Source organism: Biomphalaria glabrata, chromosome 16, assembly GCF_947242115.1.
Source record: "Biomphalaria glabrata chromosome 16, xgBioGlab47.1, whole genome shotgun sequence".
In the NCBI taxonomy this organism is placed as follows: domain Eukaryota; kingdom Metazoa; phylum Mollusca; class Gastropoda; family Planorbidae; genus Biomphalaria; species Biomphalaria glabrata.
This window is the reverse complement of record NC_074726.1, coordinates 5038951-5060385: the sequence shown is the minus strand read 5'-3', so window position 1 is coordinate 5060385 and position 21435 is coordinate 5038951. Positions and strand designations below refer to the sequence as shown.

Sequence of the window (21435 nt, the reverse complement as noted above, 5' to 3'; positions counted from 1 at the left end):
ACAATAACTTATGACATATCCGGCCGAAAACCCATTGTATTCCGGCTTTCAAACTTTTGCCGACTGGCCATTGTGTAGTCGCAGATGGCTTTCTCCATATGATTAGTCACTATAATGTCTGTATACCATATAGTATAGGTACCCAATCTCTAGTACCAATCAGTTCTTATTTAATATTATTTCAAAATCTGTTTGACTTGTATACATACTAAATTCATTTTTTTTTCATTTCTTTTAAATGTTAGTAATATGTATAACAAAAAAAAACACTTTATCTAGAAATAAAAATATTTCTATAACATTATTTTAGATTTTTAAAAAGTTTATTGTAATGTTATAAAAGTATACGAGAAAATCACCTCCCTTAATAATACATTTTAAATTTTAAAAGTGAATAGTTGTAAAAATGGTACATTGATATGAAAAAAAAAAAACACTGACTGCATATTTAAAAGTAAAATGTTAAAAAAAAACAAAAGTAGACGTTTCGAAAATCGGATTTTTAATATTATTTCTAGTTTTTGCGATCTAAGAAGGACGGACGGACGGACGGACGGAAAGAGTACACAAAACTAATGGCGGATTTTACCCTGTCAGAGGCCGCAATAAATATTGTTACAGTTTTGTCTTTTTATCTTTCAGTTTCATTGACAGCTGGGTGGTATAAGTAACTACCTCAAGTACTAAAAGTCGAGATGTAGAAGTGAACGAGTGTGACTTTCTGTTTAGTCTGTTCAAACTTATCGTAGACTAGATGTGTTGAACTAGATGTTTTGGTCTGGCTAAATAAAGACAATGAAAAATTGGATAATAAAAATGATTGGAACTTTGACAATATGCAGATATATATTCTTTTTTAATTGTAGTCAATATACAGAAATATATTCTTTCCTTCTTATATATTGTGTGTGGTTGTATCTCTTAACATGTGTATAGTCAATTTATACTTATTTATCATGCATCTCAACAAAGCTTTCAGAAGGTCATGAGATAAGCTAGATCTATATTCAATATTCTTGTAAACATCTAACTAAATTTATTACACTATGCGTTCCATATGTAACATCGCTCATAACATCTTTGTATTTCCTTTTTAGTATCTCTTTGCTTTTACCATCCTCCATTTATTCCCTCTCTCCTCTCTCTCCTCTCTCTCTCTCTCTATCCCCCTCTCTATCTATCCTCCTCTCTCTCTCTTTCCACTCTCTCTCTTCTCTCTCCTGTCTCTCTTATCTCTCTATCCTCCTCTCTATATATCCTCCTCTCTCTCTTCTTTCCACTCTCTCTCTCTCTTCTCTCTCCTCTCTCCTCTCTCTCTCCTCCTCTCTCTCCTCCTCTCTCTCTCTCTTTCGACTCTCTCTCTTTTCTCTCCTCTCTCTCTTCTCTCTCTATCCTCCTCTCTATCTATCCTCCTCTGTCTCTCTCTTTCCACTCTCTCTCTCTCTTCTCTCTCATCTCTCTCCTCTCTTTCTTCTCTCTTCCTATCTCTCCTCTCCCACGCTCTTTCTTCTTTCTTTTCTCTCTCTTTCCCACTCTCTCCCGCTCCCTCCTATTTCCTTCTCTCTCTCCTCTCTTTTCCCTCTCTCCTCTCTCTCTCTCTACCTTGTCCCTATCTCTCCTCTGACACTCTCTCTTCTCTTTTTCCCCTCTCTCTCCCACTCTCTTTCTCTCTCTGTCTATCCTCTCCTCTGTTCTCCCTCTCTCCTATATTTCCTCTCCCTCTCTCTCTAATTAGTCTAGCCAACCCCCCACACTCTACGTTTATCTCTCTTACTCCCACTCTAATTATTCAACTCTCTTTCTTTTTAAACCTTTAACTCTTTCCTTGTGCCAGACGAAAATGTTTCCTTTTGTCTCTTGTTCGAATTTCTTCTGCTGTCACCTCGCTGAACTAAAGCTGGTCGTCACGCCGAGGCGTCTAATTATGGCAGTGAAAGAGCCCTTCTTGTTGGAGGATCTATTTGCAGAAGCTCACAGCTATTTTAAACACAAGGGCACACTTTTTCTTCTTACAGAAGCTCTAGATTCTGTTTGAAACGTGTCGACACGGAGCTTATCATAGACCAAGTCTGTAGTGTGTAGTTAATAAGAACAAAGTTTAAATTATGCTATGGGAATAAATATTATGTATCTACTATATACTTGTAAGTTAGATCTAGGTGAGTCTCACGAGAAATATTGCATTCTTATTAATCTTCGGGCTCGAAGAAAAGCCGTAGTATTATATGTGTAAAGACTCAAAAAAACAAAGATTTACTGCTTCAGGGGTAACGACTGTATAGAAAATACGAAAAACATGCATACATGTAACCCTGCCGGACCAAGTAAAACAAACAACGTTTGGGCCACAAGGCCTTCATCAGCTACAAAACAAACAAAATATAAAAAACAATTAACACAAAATAGTCTTAGGTTAACTTATCTGTCCGGCAGGGTTACATATATGCATGTTTTTCGTATTTTCTATTGTATGTGTAAGTTACAACTCACTGATTCATTGATCACGAGATCTCTTAAAATAAAATTTCGTACACAGGTATCTTTTAACTCCTAGACGCTTACTGAGAAAATGTTTGACAGAATCGCAAACTTGGAACCGCTATTCATGAAAAACCACAAGCTTTCTAGCAAACTTTTATAATTTAATTTTCAGTAGTTCCCCAAAAGTTTGCAATCTACATAGCTCTACAACGCATAAAAAATTATCTCACGAATTCCGTATTTTTAAAACAATTTTGTTCCTCTACCTAAGTCTACTTATTTTTTAATATGCCTTCCTTTTTAAAATAGACCCAAAAACACTTCATGCATTTTTTTTTTACAAATCTCACCAAAAAAAAAAAAACTAGATCTATTGGAAAAAATCAACAACTTCTTTTTGTCAATAACTCTTTGATGCGTTTGGGTGTAGGCTACTTAAGTGAAGTGTTAAATTGTAAATTTTGCAGAAATGTTTGTTTTACTTCTAAGTATGTGCTTACTGAGAGATTGTTAAAGACTAAGACTGCTTTATTGATCCTTATGGAAATTATGATTTTTGTACCGCTCTGTTCTTGTCTTGATTGATAGTAGTCACCCACTTCGCGACGACTTGACTAACTTTTTGTTCTTGGCGGGGAGGGGGGAGATTATTAAAAGTGTTACTAAAATCAACGGCCCAAAATACGAGAGCCTGTATGTGTCTGGGGGGCGCATTATGAAGCGGGTCTTTCCAAATCAAGTCTATATGAGAGAAATTACGATGCACAGGTAAACAAAACAAAAAACAAGTGGGATTCCAGAGAGTAAAGAGAGAGAGAGAGAGAGAGAGTAGGAGAGCGAGCCGTGAAATTTCGTTGTAAAAGACACACTAAATCAAGGGCTAAAAAGGTATGTTCGGTTGATCGATAAAATGTAGCCTGTTTATTTGAATTTAAAATACCAAGAAATGAAATGGGTGTGCCGGTAATATAATTAACTATATAAAGGCTGCTAACAAATCTGGCCATAATAAACAATATAAAAAAAATAACCTAGAAACAAATCAACGTGCGAGTACTGCTAATATATAACTAAATAAATAAATAAATATATATATAAATATATATAATATATATAATGATGGAAACGTCTTCGATTCCGAAGATTAAGAAATAGTGCAGTGTTTAGCCTGACAACGCAGACCCAGATATGACCTACATATTTTGCTACATTTATTACATAGAAAGCCGTTGTCTGCCGGAGGTCTATTTAAACTGGCATAGAGCCACGTATAGGACTAAGAAAGGTACACATATGGGACAACAATTAGGACTAATTAAGGAACGTATAGGACCACATATAGAACTAAGAAATGAATGTATAGGACCACACATAGGACTAAGAAAGGAACGTATAGGACCACATATAGGACTAAGAAAGGAACACGTAGGCCTATAGGACGACATATAGGACTAAGAAAGGAACACTATAGGACGACATATAGGATTAAGAAAGGAACACATATAGGACTAAGAAAGGAACACATATAGGACTAAGAAAGGAACACATATAGGACTAAGAAAGGAACACATATAGGACTAAGAAAGGAACACATATAGGACTAAGAAAGGAACACTATAGGACGACATATAAGATTAAGAAAGGAACACATATAGGACTAAGAAAGGAACACATATAGGACTAAGAAAGGAACACTATAGGACGACATATAAGATTAAGAAAGGAACACATATAGGATTAAGAAAGGAACACATATAGGATTAAGAAAGGAACACTATAGGACGACATATAAGATTAAGAAAGGAATACATATAGGATTAAGAAAGGAACACATATAGGACTAAGAAAGGAACACATATAGGATTAAGAAAGGAACACTATAGGACGACATATAAGATTAAGAAAGGAACACATATAGGACTAAGAAAGGAACACATATAGGACTAAGAAAGGAACACATATAGGACTAAGAAAGGAACACATATAGGACTAAGAAAGGAACACATATAGGACTAAGAAAGGAGCAGTATAGGACTACATATAGGACTAAGAAAGGAGCACTACTAGACCAGGAAGAGGACGACGCTAATCATAATGACTATGTAAATTGCTTTGTCTGGGTCACAGGTGGCAACTAGGTCTATGCTTTCTTCTTCTTCTTACTGGTCGCTGTATTTCAATTTGGTTCATCTAGACCAGTGTTTCCCAAACTGCGTTCTGTGGAACCCTAGTGTTCCGCGAGACCCTGAAGAGGTGTCTCACGTGCTACTTGAATAATTTAACCATTTAACTAACACGCGAATTAATCTAAATAAAAACTAAGCAAAGTGCTCCGTCAAATGCTCAGAATGTGCGAAGTGTTCCTTTAAGGAAAAAGTCTGGGAAACACTGATCAAGATTAATGATCAGACCGCCATATCATCTGATAACATGCCATTCTTGGAAATAAAAAGAAAGGAAATTAGATGTTTCATGGGTCGATTTATACAATAGCCTATCACCCACCGACCCACACACACATCCACACACACATACTTTTCATGTTTCTTAGAACTTATTTACAACTCTGTTTAAAGTCTCATTCTATGTCCATTTCCTTCAAGTTTAAACTTGTCCCAAATCTCGTTACACGCTCTTATAATGCTGTAATCTCGTATCGACTAATCTGTTTGTTATGTACTAGTTTAGAGAGTATGTTAGTTTCCATAGACAAATATACTGTGTATTGTTTTTCGCGACGGTAAAAGTAGTGACATAGTAAGACAGACGAATGACGTAGTAGAATAGACGAACAAGAAGAACAACATGGCGATAGATTAGACGTAGGTTGTTTCGGATGATAGTTAGATAAATAGCGACGTTTATGAAGACTAGACGGACTTCCCAGTTATAAATAAATGTGTCATTTGCAACGGTAAAAGTCTTTATTAAGTGTATTGTTAACCTATTATGTTCTGTGGCGAATGTGGAGTCATTAATGAGATAGAAGTAAAATCAGACAAGATATTAGCCCACAAGATGTACTAACAATTCATGGGGCAGTTACCCAAAGGGAGTCTCCGTGTGTATCGGGTGTACATAATACGTTAAGTACAAATAATAATTTTAAAAAGTACATTCAATTTTGTATGCAGCTTTGAGATATTTAATCAGAATCACATTTTTAAGCACTTTCGTTCGTATTACAAAGTAAGGTTTATTATTTTCACTGGCAGCAGTGATCTTTCAGTATTGCAATGTTAATTACAAAGCTTATATCAACTCTCTCTTTCCGTTTGTCTGTCATGTGCAAATCGTGTACACCAGTGGTTCCCAACCTTTTTTGTTTCGTAGACCCCTAGCCATGTTTTCTGGTTTTCGGTAGACCCCCTGCCTAACTTATATTGCATTTTTAATAATTCATCACCTCTTTTTTAAACTAATTTCTTACTGTAGTGAGTAGAAGAGTGAAAAAGTATTTTAAAGCTTCACTTCAAGTTAGAGAGATCTTTTTTACTGAAAAAAAATCAGATTTAAACCAATTAAATTAAAAATTTATATGTATTACTAGAATCACCAAACATACTGGAAATATTTGGAAATGTGTATGTTTCTTGATCTTTCAAGTGTGGCTCAAATATTGGGTCCGCGAAACTGTTTTCACTAGCAGGAGAAGGGGCGAAGGCGAGTAACTGGTGCCTAAACCAGTAAGCTTTGGGCAGGAGGGACTCATTAGCCTTGGCTTGCTACCCACCTAGAAGAAGGAAAACTGAATTCAAATCTTGGCTGCCTTGCTACTATACCCAAACATGGTAAAGGTTTTATGGGTCAACCCTGAGGGAAAATATGGAGCCGGCGTTCCTTAAGCAGTTTGCTACATAAGTACTATTTAATGTAATAACTTATAACACCTATTAGCCCTTTAACTGCATTGTTGCTTAAAGGGATTCTTTTAATAATATCACATGTAGGTTTAAAACTACTTAAACGGCTGGTAAAACCAATGTTTTATCTATAGTGTTTTCTATATTTGGCTATAAGACGTTTTGTAAAACGTTCACAGACCACCATCTTCTCTATAAGATGTCGAAGATAGATTTTGTGGGTCTATTCTGAGCTTTATCCTTGATTTCGACAGTTTTCAAACCTTTATCTTTATCAATGTGGCATCGTCTCAAATGATCTTCCAGTTTATTTAGTTTCATATCGTCATCAAAAGACACTAAGGCAACTGCTTGTTTGACAAGGATGAAATGAGTCCCAATTTTAAATAATCAACGCTATACAGTCTACATTTTTATTTGTCAAACATTAGTTACATGTAGAAAAAAAAAAGCTAATTTAATAAGAAAGCATCAATTTTTCATTTTGATAGCAAGATAAATATTTCAAATGATTAACTAACGTATAAATTCAAATAATTGATTAGTGTATGAAATAATTTTATTAATGGGATGTGAATGTTAAAGTCACGACCGGCTTAAATATAATCCAATATCGTAGACCCCCATGTACACTCTCATAGACCCCCAATTTATTTTTTTGATTTCGTAGATCCTTTGTAAGTCTTCGTACACGCCTGGGGGTCTATATAGACCACTTTGGAAATCGCTGGTGTACACATTATGTCTCTTACTATTCTCGGGTCAAGCTGACACTTTGAAAAATTATTTATTGTCGATGACAACACATCAATCTATAATAAAATATAATTAGACAAATAAAAAAACAATTAGTTAATTAATTAGTGGTTATCACCTATCTTATATAGAAAAAAGGAAGATAAATCTAGCAATATTGAGAGCTTTGGCAGTAATGGTGCTGTTCTTTTCCATAAATAAGCTTTTGCTTTTAAAAATAGGGCCTATATATTTAACTATTTTGCTTGTTTTGTTTATGTGTTTCAACATCTATCTCAAACTTCTTTTCCATTTCTGTCCCACATGTTTCTAGGATCGACTAACTCTAAGTTTATTGTTTCAAAAAATAAAAAACCGGATCTTAAAGCTCAGAAAGCTAACAAAGCGCTGACAGCTGTCATGAACTCAAGTATACTAACAATTCTCAATCGTCGTTACACATGGTTACGTTTTTTTTTTCTCTTTACATTCGTTTTAATATTCAGTGTTGTAGAAAAAAAATGGTTCATGCTTATAATAAAATTTATTGCCGTAACTGGCTTCTGAATGTAGTCATAGGTGTATACATAACATCCATCAACCCTACTTAACTCATAAAAAAACTAAACAAGACAAGTATAAAAATACTTTTTAGCAAGGATACAAAGAAAGTTTATGTGGAAACGCAACCCGAAGTGGTCTGCTCAGGCAGAAAAAAATTGCAGGGTTCAATATTTTCAGAAAGAATTTCAGAACTACATGATATGAACTACGAACTATCAACAACTACAACCCTATCAACAGCTACAACCCTATCAACAGCAACAACCCTATCTTCGTCGATACAAAAGAAGAGACTTGCTGTTGTATTGTTAGCTCAACTAACGACTTGATACTACAGGACACGGAGATTTATTAATGTTATTTTTATTACATTGTTAATATTCATATGTATTCGATGAGGTGATAGTTAAAAAGATATAGTTAAATCCTAGGTGTCACTTACAAAGACCGCACCACAAATAAAGAGATTAGAAACCGGATACACCAGTGATGCCCAACCTATTTCGACCTGCGGGCCATTTTAATTTCCGACACTCGTGTCGCGGGCCACGTGATCGAAAAATGTACAAAAACGATATGAAATTGGCCTGAAATAATTTTATTAGAAACTTATGGATTTAGTACTTACATTAATTAATGGGATATTGGAAGTTATCTTTTATTATGCGTCGGAAAATCACTTCATTCCTCTTTTTAAAAAGTGAGCAACATTGTAGATAACTTTACAAGCGATTAATTTTCTTCTTTTTTTGTGTGTGTGTGGTAAATATTCCATCGATCCTCCAATTTCTAGGCCTAGTTTAACAATATTTTTATTCGCGGCTCAAATCAAGAATGACGCCATATTTTTTTATAATGCTGCGTGTATTATGTTGTTGTTTTTTAAACAACCTTTTTTTTTTCTTTCTAAAACAAATATGTTGGCTTATTATCATGTTTCACAACCCAACAAAAGATACACTCACTAAATTCAGAGTCCTTGTCTAGTTTCTTCGGCTACCCCATTTCGTAAACACACAAATTTGAAATGTCATGGTACCAATCCATTAGTGAAAAAGTCAGGGCCTAAGCTTATTTAAGATACATTTTTCAACCTTTTTTTTAAAAAAAAAGAGGGTGGTGAATTTTCTTCACTTTTTCCATAATTACGTTTCGGCGGGCCGGATGAAATCACGTCGCGGGCCGGATCTGGCCAGCGGGCCGTATTTTGGGCATCACTGGGATACACCAATTGGACCCCCACGATGACCTGCTAACTGCTGTCAAAAAATGTAAACTCAAACTCGATGGCCACATCACAAGGTTCTCAGGGCTCGCAAAGACCTTCCATCAGGGAACAGTACCAGGAAGAAGATGTAGACAAAAAAAGCGATCTAAGACAACATCAAAGAATGGATAGATCTGTTAGTGAATGAATGTCTGTTCCTAAAGCACAAACATATGTTGCAAAATCCCAAATATAGGTTCCTTAATCCCACATATACGCTCCTAAAAAATAAATATAGGTTCCTTAAGCCCACATATACATTCTTAAAAATGAAATATCGGTTCCTTAGGCCCACATATACATTCCTAAAAATTAAATATCGGTTCCTTAAGCCAACATACACGTTCCTAAAAATTAAATATCGGCCCACATCTAAGTTCCTAAAATACGTCAAAGGATAAAAACGGGCAGGAATCAAATTCGGTAACATAATGACAAGATTTTGAATCTTAATACCATTTCTCACTTAATGTTTCAACTCCTCCGTTGTCAAAGTTTAGGTGACGCCTTTGGAAATGTTAATAGCATCTTGCTTTAATATGTCGCCAATGTCAACGATGTCATATAAGTTTATACTGTGCGTGTATCATAAACTAGGCCAATTTTGTTTCGTTATACCGGTCAGCACTAATATAAACTTAATGGGATTAATCTTTAATGCTAGGAAATGGCTAACACAGAACACGCCTTGAAGGGGTGCAGTTAAAAAAACATGCAGGATTTATTGCACATGTTACTAATCAACATCCTGCTGTATGGTTGTCATAGGTTTAGCACAACGTCTCAAAGTATCATGTATAGCAGCGGTTCTCAACCTTTTATGCTCGGCGACCCCTTTTTACAATCCCCCACTCTGCCGCGACCCCCCCCCACACACACACACAACAATAAAAGAATAGACACTAACAATCCATATTTTCGATGGCCTTAGGCGACCCCTGGCAAATCGTCAATCGACCCCAAATGGGGTAGCGATCCACAGGCTGAGAACCCCTGATGTATTGACTATTCACTTTTGCATTAATTCTGAGAAGGAAGTGAAAGGGATTAGTGTTTCATTATATGTTATTGTGGTCGTCAAGAACTTTGACTGGTACAAGGGGTCTGTTTATTTTGGTGAGCTGGAAAATTGATCACACACCCTAATAAGACATGGGATACGGGGATTAGAACAGAATGGATTGCATGCATAAGAGATTTCGGTTCATTTTTTTAAAAAAAGAAGTTGCTGTATAATAGTTGATTGAAATAAAATCCCTAATTGTGAGCCTTTGCAGATAAGCCTTCAAAAGGAATATGTTAATGCTGACATTACAAAGTTTTCATTTCTGTCAAAGTGCTGTGGGATTCCCATTCGAAACCAAAGGGAAATCTACTGACGAGGACAGACGTCGACTGCGGAAAGAGACCAAATACATAGATCAGTGATGCCCAAAATACGGACCGCGGGCCAGATCCGGCCCGCGACGTGTTTCAATCCAGCCCACCTTAACGCGCAAAAAAAAAAGTTTGACTACAAATATCCCATTAACTAAGGTAAGTACTAGATCCAAAGGTTACTAATAAAAATAGTTACAGGTCAATTTCGTTTGGTTTTTGTGCCTTTTTGGTCGTGTGGCCCGCGACACGAGTGTCGGAAATAAAAATGGCCCCTAGGTCAAATTAGGTAGGGCATCACTGACATAGATAATACAAGGACTGCCACGTGAAACACTGTACTTCTCTTTATATCTTCAGACTCGACGCCAAGCCTTAGGATACGTCTAACACATAATAAATTTGTTCCTTAGTTCTGCCTTTATGTATGTACTACGTAGTGAAAATAAAATGTAGATGTATGTTCCCTCAAGTCAGGAAAGATGTAGGTGTAGGTTCATGGAAGTCAGTTACAATTTAAATGTATGTGCCCACAAGTCAAATAAGATGTAGGCGTATGTTCCCGCAAGTCAGGAAATATGTAGTTGTATGTTCCCGCGAGTTAGGAAAGGTGTATATGTATGTTCCTGCAAGTCGGAGAAGATGTAGATGTATGTTCCAGCAAGTCAGTAAAAAATGTGGATTTATGTTCCCGTGAGTCATGAAAGATGTAAATACATGTTTCTGCAAGTTAGTTGATACGTAGAAGTATGTTCCCGCTCGTCAGGTTAAATGTATGTTCCTAGATGTCAGAAAGATGTAGAGGTATATTCCTGCAAGTAAGGAAAACTTTAAATGTTCCCGTGAATCATGAAAACTGTAAATGTTCCCTTGAATTTTGAAGGCATGGTCGGCATTCTCTGGTGACACTCCAATGATTCCAACTTTAAGCTTCCTGGACATATATTTTCTAATTATGATGTATACGGTTCTGATGTGAAAAATTATAAGTGGTCCTATCGGAATAGTTTATAATGGGTGTCATCTTTCTTCTATACGGAATAAGAGCTTGTCCATTTCTCGTTTTGACAATTCACTATTAGTTTCTTCAGTTCTTCCGGATAGACTGCAATGTTTAAGTGTGTATGTGTTTTCTCACATTTGGCAAGTGTGTCAGCCTTCTATTTCAACATTGATGTTGTTGAGCTTTACAAGGTCACACATTATGTTTAGTACAAAATCGTTTGGATTTTCCTTCAGATTATGTGGATAATTACAGCCTAGCCCAAACCAACCGACGGGAGATGCGAGCAGGCAAGGTGACCACCGAACGTCAGTCCAGGCATCATGATTTGTTTCATTTAGGAGGCATCAGAGTGTGTCAAGTTTTAAAGGACTATGTTTAATATTGGTCAAGAAAAAATTTAACTGTTTGGCGAACTTGGCTGATTCGCTAGCATGGTAGCTGTTAGCTCCAGTGCTCCTATTTCTTCTCTGTGGTTGTCATAGAGCTCATTAGTTACAATGAACTTAATTTTTCAAAAATAATTTTTCTCCATTTTGCCGTTAAATGAGTATTCCATCTCCTCCGTTTGTGGTGGCTTTCTGAGAACCATCCATGCAAACTTTGACTCATCGGTTGTTAGGACAATGGATTTGTAGAAGAGTTCACTAAATTCTTGATCTCTGTTGGAATATAGTCAAAATATTTCTTTCTTCTTATGTAAGTCTTTGCAAACGACATATTTCTGCAAACAACATATTTCTGTATACAGCTGGCTGAGTCAACCTAGTCTGGTAATGATGTATTTTTTTATTCAAATTATTGTGGCTCAAGAAATCCACGAAAAACTGCTCTTTGTGAAAACTTTTACAGTGATACTTAAGGTACATTTATATTTAATGCTTTGAAGAGCTACTTCATAAAACAACAAATCCCTATATGAAAAATAATCTCCGTAGCAACGGATGGTTAGCTTGCAAACCTTTAAAAACAAATAGTTTCCAATGTATTTAGTGGTGATTGTATGTTATACGTATTAATTGTTATATAATGTGTTTAAATTTGAATTTTGTTAATAAATTTATTTTTAAAAATTAATTCAACTTACAATGTAGTTTTAAATTACTATTTTCACTCTTCGTGTCACTTGTTAGAAATTATTTTAAACAAAATTTGTAATTTGAAATTGATGAATTTTCAAAAATTCAATTTAACTTAAGCAGGGGGTCTACGGAAAACCAGAAAACATTGCAAGGGGTCTACGAGACAAAAAAGTTTGGGAACCACTATTCTATACTGTCCATACCGGCGTTCGCAAGGACATCACTGTTTGAAGTGCGGTCTAGCCACCGTATGTCTAAGATTGAGAACCGCTGCAAGCAAAGTTTATACTTAATTATCATTTAAATGTCAGTTAAATGTCCGTTTTGACATTGAATAATATACTTGAAGTATTTTTAAAAATGTGCATTTGACGTTTTCACAATTTAAAAGAAAACAAAAGAAGAAAGAAATCCTATAACCATTATAAGCATCTCAAGAACTAGAACTCTTACTGTTGTAACAGCAATTATTAATATAAACTTTGTTATGTCCCTTCATTAAATGTACACAGTAGTGATGCTCAACCTTATTCGGCCGTCGGACCATTTTAATTTCCAGTACTCGCACAGCGTGCCTCATCGTAAAAAAAAAAAAAGGAAATAGACAATCAACCACATTTTTTTATTAGAGACTCGTGTATCTAATAGTTACATAAACACATGAGAAGTTTCTCCTAAACTAACTTTTAAATATTCTGTTGCATTGATGAGAAACCTAGAGTCCGAGCACTGAATCCAGAGTTCTAGACGTTCGACTGTGAGACGATTACGTAACATAGGACACGCACAATTCATCACTGAAAAAGTTTGTCCTCACAAATAAGTTCTTGCAATTATTGTGATCATTCTTATCGCTTGTCTTCGGAGATATAGAAAAGTTTCTTCAAGCAACACAAAGTAGAAATCATGTGTCTGCATCACTTGAGATTTGTCAAGCAAGAATGTCTAGTTTTGTAAGTCAATCCGTTCCAGTTGAAAGTTTCTCTGGGCACTTGACATATTGGACGCAGATGGATTATCGAAATGACTAATATTGTTCAATCTGAACACAATCATCATGGTTCAGACTGAACAGCTTGCCACATAAATTTTGTGGGTGAATAATTCAATGAAGTCACAGCGACTCAGTTCCAGCGTTTCAAATAACTCTTGCTGTCAAACCATATTGGTGGCACCATCAGTAGTCATTCATCCAAGGAAGAGAAAGATCCTCTGTGATGGTTGAAACTTCTTTGATAGGACTTCGACTCGGATGCTTCTCATATCAACTCTCTTCACTGATTTAAAAAACAGTTGTTTGTATCCAGAATTCTTCTTCTTCTTCGTTCTCATTGTTATGTTGGATTGTTCATATGACTAGTCCAATACATGAGATGAAATGCGCAGTGGTTTCCAAATCAGGGAGCTCTCCATATAGTTTTCTTTCTATTGGGGTGTTTTGGGGCCAGTGACTTATACGGGCCCCTTGGTAAAGAGAGCAGTTTTGGAGAACGTGGTCGGCATTCTCTGGTGATACTCCACATGGGCAGATTTCACTGGTTCCAATTTTGAGCTTCCGGTACATGTGTTGTCGCATTCCTGTTGTGCCGGGTTCTGAGTCGAAAGTTATATAGTAAGCGTCATTTTTCTTGTGCTTTTGATGAGAGCTCGTCCATTTCTCATTTATTTTATTTACAATTAATTTCTTCAATTCTTCTGGATAGAGTGAAGATTTTTTTTTGTGAGTTTGTTCTCCCACTCTTGGCGAGTGTATGGAGAATAAGTACAAAGATTTAGAACGGTATCAGATATGCGGATAGACTCTTTATGGACAACAGAAAACATTTAGAATTATACTTTGTCTGTTAGTTTTCACTGGAGCTATTTACCTATATCTGTCACTGCCTTGTAATTGTCATGAGAATGGTTGACAGCTTCAACAGCATTCTTTTTTTTCAGGACACATTTCTTCCATCATTGCTTTCAAGCACTTTGCCATGCATTCGTCGTCGGAAAATGGCTTCATGTCTCTACTTACAATGAGAACAGATCTGTAGCTAGCCTTACAGCCGACTCATTTTCTTGTATTTTTTTTGGTAAATACTCACATCAATCCTCCACTTTAAGTTAAATCAGACAATTGCATCTCAAACCAAATATACTGCCTTTATTTAAAATATAAATACATACAAGTTTTGGTGATAAAATTAATGTTTTTTATTCAGTCGAAGCTTAGTAACTAGTAGCCTATTGAAAAGTTGGATCCGGTATACAATCATCATATCATGTTTTCATACAGAGTTTGATGAACTAAGAATAAGGCTGAATATTACGTATCACCGGAGACCTAGCTTTGACATGCATTTTTAACATAATGTTACCCTTTCATTCGATGTTATGCCTTTTAAGAATCACACGAACTGAAAAAAAAAAAAAAAAAAAACGTGCGGTATGCGCGCTGCACTGTGGTTTGGTCTTCTTGGTGGTCCTTCGGTTGATACCCTGCCCGCTGCCATACCCCGTCGTCCTGCGGGAGGTATGGACTAAGGAGTAGGTTATCTTCAACTCTTAAACAGAATTATGTAAAAAAAAAAAATCAACAACACACACACACACACATGGTAACATTTTTAATGTGAAACACAAAACATGGTTATTCATAATATTTTTAAAAAATGGCAATCATACAAATAATTTGTTTAATTGAGAATGAGTTAACATTGATTTTAATAGCATAACGAGTTATCACCCCTGGTAGTGAATTGGTCACTGTTCAAAATAATATAAACGATAAAACATTATGCTAAAAGATACGATAGTCTGTGTTCTTGACCTTCTATACGTTTTTTTTCCCTAGCAGCATATATCCCCCCCCCCCCCCCAAAAAAAAAAGTTCCTATTGGACATGAAAAACAATTAATTTACTGAATTCTCAAATTTATATCTCTATGTGATGGTAATGCTCAAATATTAGCCGGTAAGGGCATCAAGACCGGCTGACCAGTGATCGGACTCAGTGTTGTGCTGTCACTCTTGGCGACTGGACCATCGTTGCGGAACATGCCCCTCCAGTCCTGGTTGAGCCACCACCTTGGGTCCACGAGCTGCATGACCATGGGATTCTGGCTAACTCTGTCGAAAAAATTGGTGGCTCGACGCATGCCCTGCTGGAGTCTTGCGGGCTGGACAAGCTGATCAGAGTAAGACGGAAACATATAGGTAAATAAGATAAGATAAGATACGACAAGATAAGATATTTTTGTTAGTCCGAACAGATGGAAATTCCGTTAGACTACAATTGTCCACCTCAACCTCTCTACTATAAAAATAACAATATTGATTGAAATACTAACACAATGAACACCCGAAATAGATACATATTTTCAAGCACAACTAGCGCTTTATTGAATGGGGCTTCTATACTAAATAGAAGTTTACTGTCTGTAGCACATTCTTTTAAACGTTAGAAATTTAAATGTCATTGGAGATTTGCCTCTATTGCGGACAGATATAACTAACTGGCTATTTTAGTATTTCGTGTGATTTTAGAAATACATTAAAATGTTACAGAATTACAGAAGGAGTCTAGGTATCATCAACACAGAGATCACAAGAGATTTGAAACAGAATCACTTTGGCCAATGGGTTCCACGATGACCCGCTGAACACTGTCATAAAAAGGTCAACTCTGTGGCCCTTGCACCAGGTCCTTAGAGCTTGGAAAGAATTTCCTCCAGAGAACAGTACCAGGAAAAAGAAGAAAGGCAGAGAAAGCGATGGGAAAACAAGGTCGAAGAATTGACAGGCTTGTCATTTTAGGAGAAAACTTAATGCAAACGTCGGAGAGGAATGTGTGGTGCCCCAACAGTGCAACAGACTAATGGATAGGTGGCGTGTGTAAAAATATGGAAAGCTATCTATTTTAAAAAGCATACGATATTTTTCACATCATTTTTCAATAAGTACTCTGCCTTCCGTTTTCCCCTGAGAAAGTCGAACTGAACTGAGACAGATATATATTTTATAGCATTAAGTCAAACGCAACTCACTTGGAACATCCTTTGTGGGAATAACTGCCATGAAGGTCTTTGACTATTTGGTTGCCCTGTGGGTTTTGTAGCATCAACAGGTGGAGTGACACTGCCAGGGACAGGCTGTAAGACTACACACAGGAAAGTCAAAAGTTGTTACTCTTTGAGATGTATACGATAATACAATTGAAAGACACGAAACTTTCATCCACAGTATTTTAAGTAAAAATTTGAACTTTCCAAATTTTTAAAATAGTTCATAGCTCGTGTGTAGATACATCTTAACGCTCATTTAAATATGTTTCAGTCCACACAAAATACATAAACGCAACGTAATAAAATACCCAGAAAGACATAAAAAATAAAGTCACATTTCTTATTCCAATAGCTGTACTGAAATTGAATGCGCGAGACGAAACAAGTGCCCTAAATAAGCTTTGCATCTCCCCATCTAACAGTTCTAAAATCTGTAGGCACTAATTGTGAGGAAGTTGTGGACTGATCTTTGCGGAGAGAGCTTACAGCCCTTTGCGCTTAACGTTGCGAGAAGATGTAATATGAATAAGGTAGAAAGAGTTATTTCTACCGTGGTAGCATACGAGGCTCATTGGATGAGTGGTAAGCGCGTGGCTTCCAAACCGGGAGACCCAGGTTTGAATCCTGATGAAGAATAGAATTTTTTTATTTCAGAATCATCAGGGCGCCTCTGAGTCCAACTAGCTCAAATCGGTATGTAATCGGTATGTGACATGAGTTGGGGAAAAGTAAAGGCAGTATGTCATTGTGCTGGCCACATGACACCCTCAATAACTGTCGGCCACAGAAACATAGGAACTTTACACCAAATGCCATATAGATCGCAAGGTCTATTTTTTAAAATGAATTTATTTATTGTCTTTGCCAATGAATAATTGTACAAAGTTTCAACTTGATCCGAGAATGGGTGTGGGAAAAATAAAGTATTTTTTTTACAAGACACACATGCAGAGAGTTGGTATAAGCTTTGAAAACAAAATGGCAGCAGAAACATACAAACACGCAGCCTTTTCTTCAAGCTTTCGTAAGGGTCAATTTGAAGTTGGCCAAGAACTAAACTCACCTGGATCACCGTTGACAAAGCCTGTAGCGACATCATTGATACCTCTGCCGAATCCTTCCAACATCTGTCCTGCCATTTGAGCGAATCCTAACGGGCCATTGAAGTAGTTTCTGTTGGCTATCCTGCTGCTGGGCCTATAAAGTACGAAACATAAATGACACATGAGAGTTTAAGTCATTTGAAGACAACACTTTAAATTATTTCGTATGCTTACTTCCCTTTTAAGAAATTAGACATTGCATAAAAAGGTTTTTAGAATATCTTGGCCAAAACTTTAATAAAATATATAAACTTGGCTTTTTTTCTCTCCCAAAATCAATGTTTTATAGGAATAAAAATCACTTGAAGATTGTTTTATATAACTTAAACTTTGTAGCAATTAATTTTTTCATGACTTATCTCCCATAGTATTTTTCACTGTTGCAATGTAGTTATTTTACAGACCTCGAGCCGACCCGCGCGTAGCATACGCCTCCCCCCTTTTTTTTTTCTGAGCCTCGCTCTCTGTCAACGCAAAAGTTACATGGGGTAACTCCGACTTCATCATTGTGTCACGCAAGATTATATAAATGGTGTCAAAATTATATACTGTTTAGACCCAATGCATCACTGTGGCTTTATCCATAGAATACTTATCGACAACAAATGTAAACATTGATTAAGAACGGTGCCGATGACTTTCTTACTTTTCAGTATTCACCAGAAAAGAAAAGAAGACGGTAAACGACTATCTAATTAAGAGACACAGTTAACTTGATCCTAAATAGTTTAGATTTGACTGTTTTCAAGTTTCAGTCGCTACTACAATAGGCAAAGATCAATGAGTCCTCGCCTTGAACTCCTGCAGGAAAAGTGCATGTGAGGAAAGAGACTGGGGTTCCAATCTGCAACAATCATGAGACAGCCAGGCACTTTTAAAAAAATACATTAAAACAATTAAATAGTGCAATGATGTCAGCTCTTATATAGCAATGCACAATGGATCGAAAGTCGTTTCAATGATAATGAGTTTTGCTATATTTTTTAAATCCAGTTCTCGAGAGGAGTATCCTAGCAATGGAACTAAGATGCTACCAAAAAAAAAAAACCTACAAAGACCACACGAAAATGAAAAATTTAGACAAAAAGATATATGCACATTCTTTGTTCCATATGCAAGGCACTGGCGGATCCAGGGGGGGGGGGCGGTAGGGGCGATCGCCCCCCCCCCCACTCGGCTGACCCCCCCCCCCCCCGAAGGGGGGGGGCGGACGAATTATAGTATCGAATTCACACAATTCGTATGCGAATTTATTACTTATGTTAATAATATATACTAATTATTTATATTTCAACCTATTTTTAGATTATTTCGCCCCCCCCTTCTAGTATTTGGGCCGATTTGGTAGGGTCGGGAGGGGGCGATGGCATCAATCCGCCCCCTCCCCTCCACCATAAACTTTCGAGTGGGGGGGGCGGTCTTATTTATTTGTAGAAATCACAGCTTGCTAACAGAATCAATTAAATATCTATATGATTAAAACTTGTTATTGGTATTTTAACCGGTCTTCATATAATTTCGTTCACCTGTTGGCCGATTGGAAGGGGAAGAGCGAATACTTCCACTGCCCTTCCTATCTAAACCCTTTGAGTGGGGGGGGCGGTCCTACTTTTATGGAGAAATCATAGTATGTGAACAAAATTAGTCGAATATCTATATAATATAAACAGGTGGAAGTGCGATACATGCAATCCCCTTCCCCCCATCGGACAAATCAATACCTTTTCTTTTTGTATTATAGTAAGAAATTACAAAATTAAAAAAATCTGTCACTAATATAATTTATATATGCTATAAAGTAAATTCTTATATCGAGTCGCCCAACCCCTATTCTTTAATGCAAAATGCAATCATTAGCAGAAATTATAAAAAGGAGCGACGATTAATCGTTTTCATTTTACCGCCCTTCCCCTTTCCAGACAGAATTTGTGTAATTTTACATGAATTTATCATAACTATTTTAAGAAAGACTTTGCTTTGGAAAAGTTATAATTCAAACGAAATTTTTCAATATAACAGTCACGGTTGAGATGAGTTCAAAAGCCAGATAGGCTAATCATTTCCTAGTCGACTTTTTCCAACCTTTACTCTATCTCATATTTTTCTAGTTAAATAAATTTAGGACTATAACTCACAATTTATGCTTGAATTTTATTGAATATTATTAATCGAATTTTTTTTTTCGGCGGCGATCCTCAAAGCCTTAATCTAAATATGTGGGGTATCTAATCTTTTCAAAGAACAAAGAAATCGGTTTTATTTGCAATGTATTAAGGGACTATAAATTCATATTAGAATATTTTTCTCATTATTCAAAAGGCACTTTATAATAGAATGAATAATGAGCTGTAGGTCAGGAGAATGCGTTACTGCAGTGAAGAATGCCAAAAAACGCTTTTAGCGTCGTGGATTCGCCTAGAACCCCACTAATAAATAATGAGCTGTAGATGTCAGAAGAATGCGTTTCTGCAGAGAAAAATGCAAGAAAACGCTTTAGGGCGTCGGGCTTCGCCCCGAACACCACTAATAGGTAATGAGCTGTACATGTCAGGAGAATGCGTTTCAGCCGTGAATAATGCAAGAAAACGCTTTTGGCGTCGGGGCTTAGCCCCGAACCCCACTGATAACTAACGAGCTGCAGATGTCAGAAGAATGCGTTTCTGCAGAGAAAAATGCAAGAAAACGCTTTTGGGCGTCGGGGCTTCGCCCTGAACCCCACTGAAGAAGCTTAAAGCGCTCTCCCAGACCCCAAAGCTTGCAAGAGAAAGACTGGTTTTTTTTTTCTGTTTCTTTTCGCCGAAGATCTTATTTTATTCTCATATATCGAATATATATATATATGCTGTACGCACGTTTATGCATAGGGTTAGGGTGTGGGCGTTAGGGTTAGGGTTTGGAAAAAAATCGCCCCCCCCCACTCCAAAGTTCTGGATCCGCCAGTGATGCAAGGACAAATTTGTACAAATACTCCTTCTTCCCTAGTGCTATTAGAGCATGGAATGGGTTGCCTGAACCAGCCAGAAAAACCAGTGACTTGGCAGAATTTACGTCATTGGTTAATATGCATGACTAGATTGACCTAGGAACACAATCATACTCTTTTTTTGAAGTCGGGTCGGTATAATATAAGATTCAGTTAATACACCAATGGACCTCATTCACCAATCGTAAACAAACAACATTTAGCCACGTGGTGCTGTATCTCTTCTATACAATTTACTATCTCATGTTTAATTCATGATGGTTGTCACGTGACAGTTTTTTTAATTGTTTTATCAATAAGATCACGTGACTAATTGTTGTTTATCCACATGGTGACCTTCTAACCACAGTAAAAAAAAAAACAAAAACAAAAAAAAAAAAAACTCTATGGCCACTTAACAAGATCCTCAGGGCTCGCAAAGACCTTCCTTTAGGAAACAGTACCAGGAAGAAGACGAAGAAGAAGACAGAAAAAGCGATGCGAAGAATTGACAGGCCTGAATGAGATTCTATCCAAGGCAAAAAGACAGAGAGGAATAGTGAAAAAAAGTCAACGGATCTTGTGTGGGGCCCCGAAAGGTTTAACAGAGGAATAGATGAAATTGAAGGATTAATTTGATCGCAAACTTCTTTTGTGACATTGTCTTAAAGTGTCAACATTTCATTTCGGTTTAGTTCCATTTGTGCTAAATGTGAACTGAATACATCCATCTTTACAAACCTTGCAGGTCGTCTGCTAAAATATCTGCTGCTTCCACTGTTACCCACATAACGGATACACCTGCAGTAGTCGGCCCTGACCCCGTTGACGATGGAGTTCATCACGCTGTTCATACTCTCCCCGTTTCTGCAGCACTTGACGGAGTTGCCGTCCGTGGTGAAGCTGGTGGCGCCCTCACACTGCAGCTGATCTTCTATGCAATCGGACACTG

At 36.8% G+C, this 21435-nt stretch overlaps 1 protein-coding gene across 2 annotated transcripts in view; it reads right to left on the bottom strand.

The window, feature by feature from the left end:
* Positions 1-14966: 14966 nt before the first annotated feature.
* Positions 14967-21435, bottom strand: part of LOC106069866 (uncharacterized) — a 13812-nt gene continuing 7343 nt past the window's right edge. For both annotated transcript variants that reach the window (XM_013229627.2, XM_013229626.2), the window contains exons 4-7: positions 21225-21432; positions 17482-17615; positions 16401-16513; positions 14967-15542 (exon numbers count right to left, since the gene is read on the bottom strand). In XM_013229627.2, the coding sequence (XP_013085081.2) occupies positions 15315-15542; positions 16401-16513; positions 17482-17615; positions 21225-21432 (683 nt within the window). In that variant the 3' untranslated portion in view covers positions 14967-15314. The remainder of the gene's footprint in view (positions 15543-16400; positions 16514-17481; positions 17616-21224; positions 21433-21435) is intronic.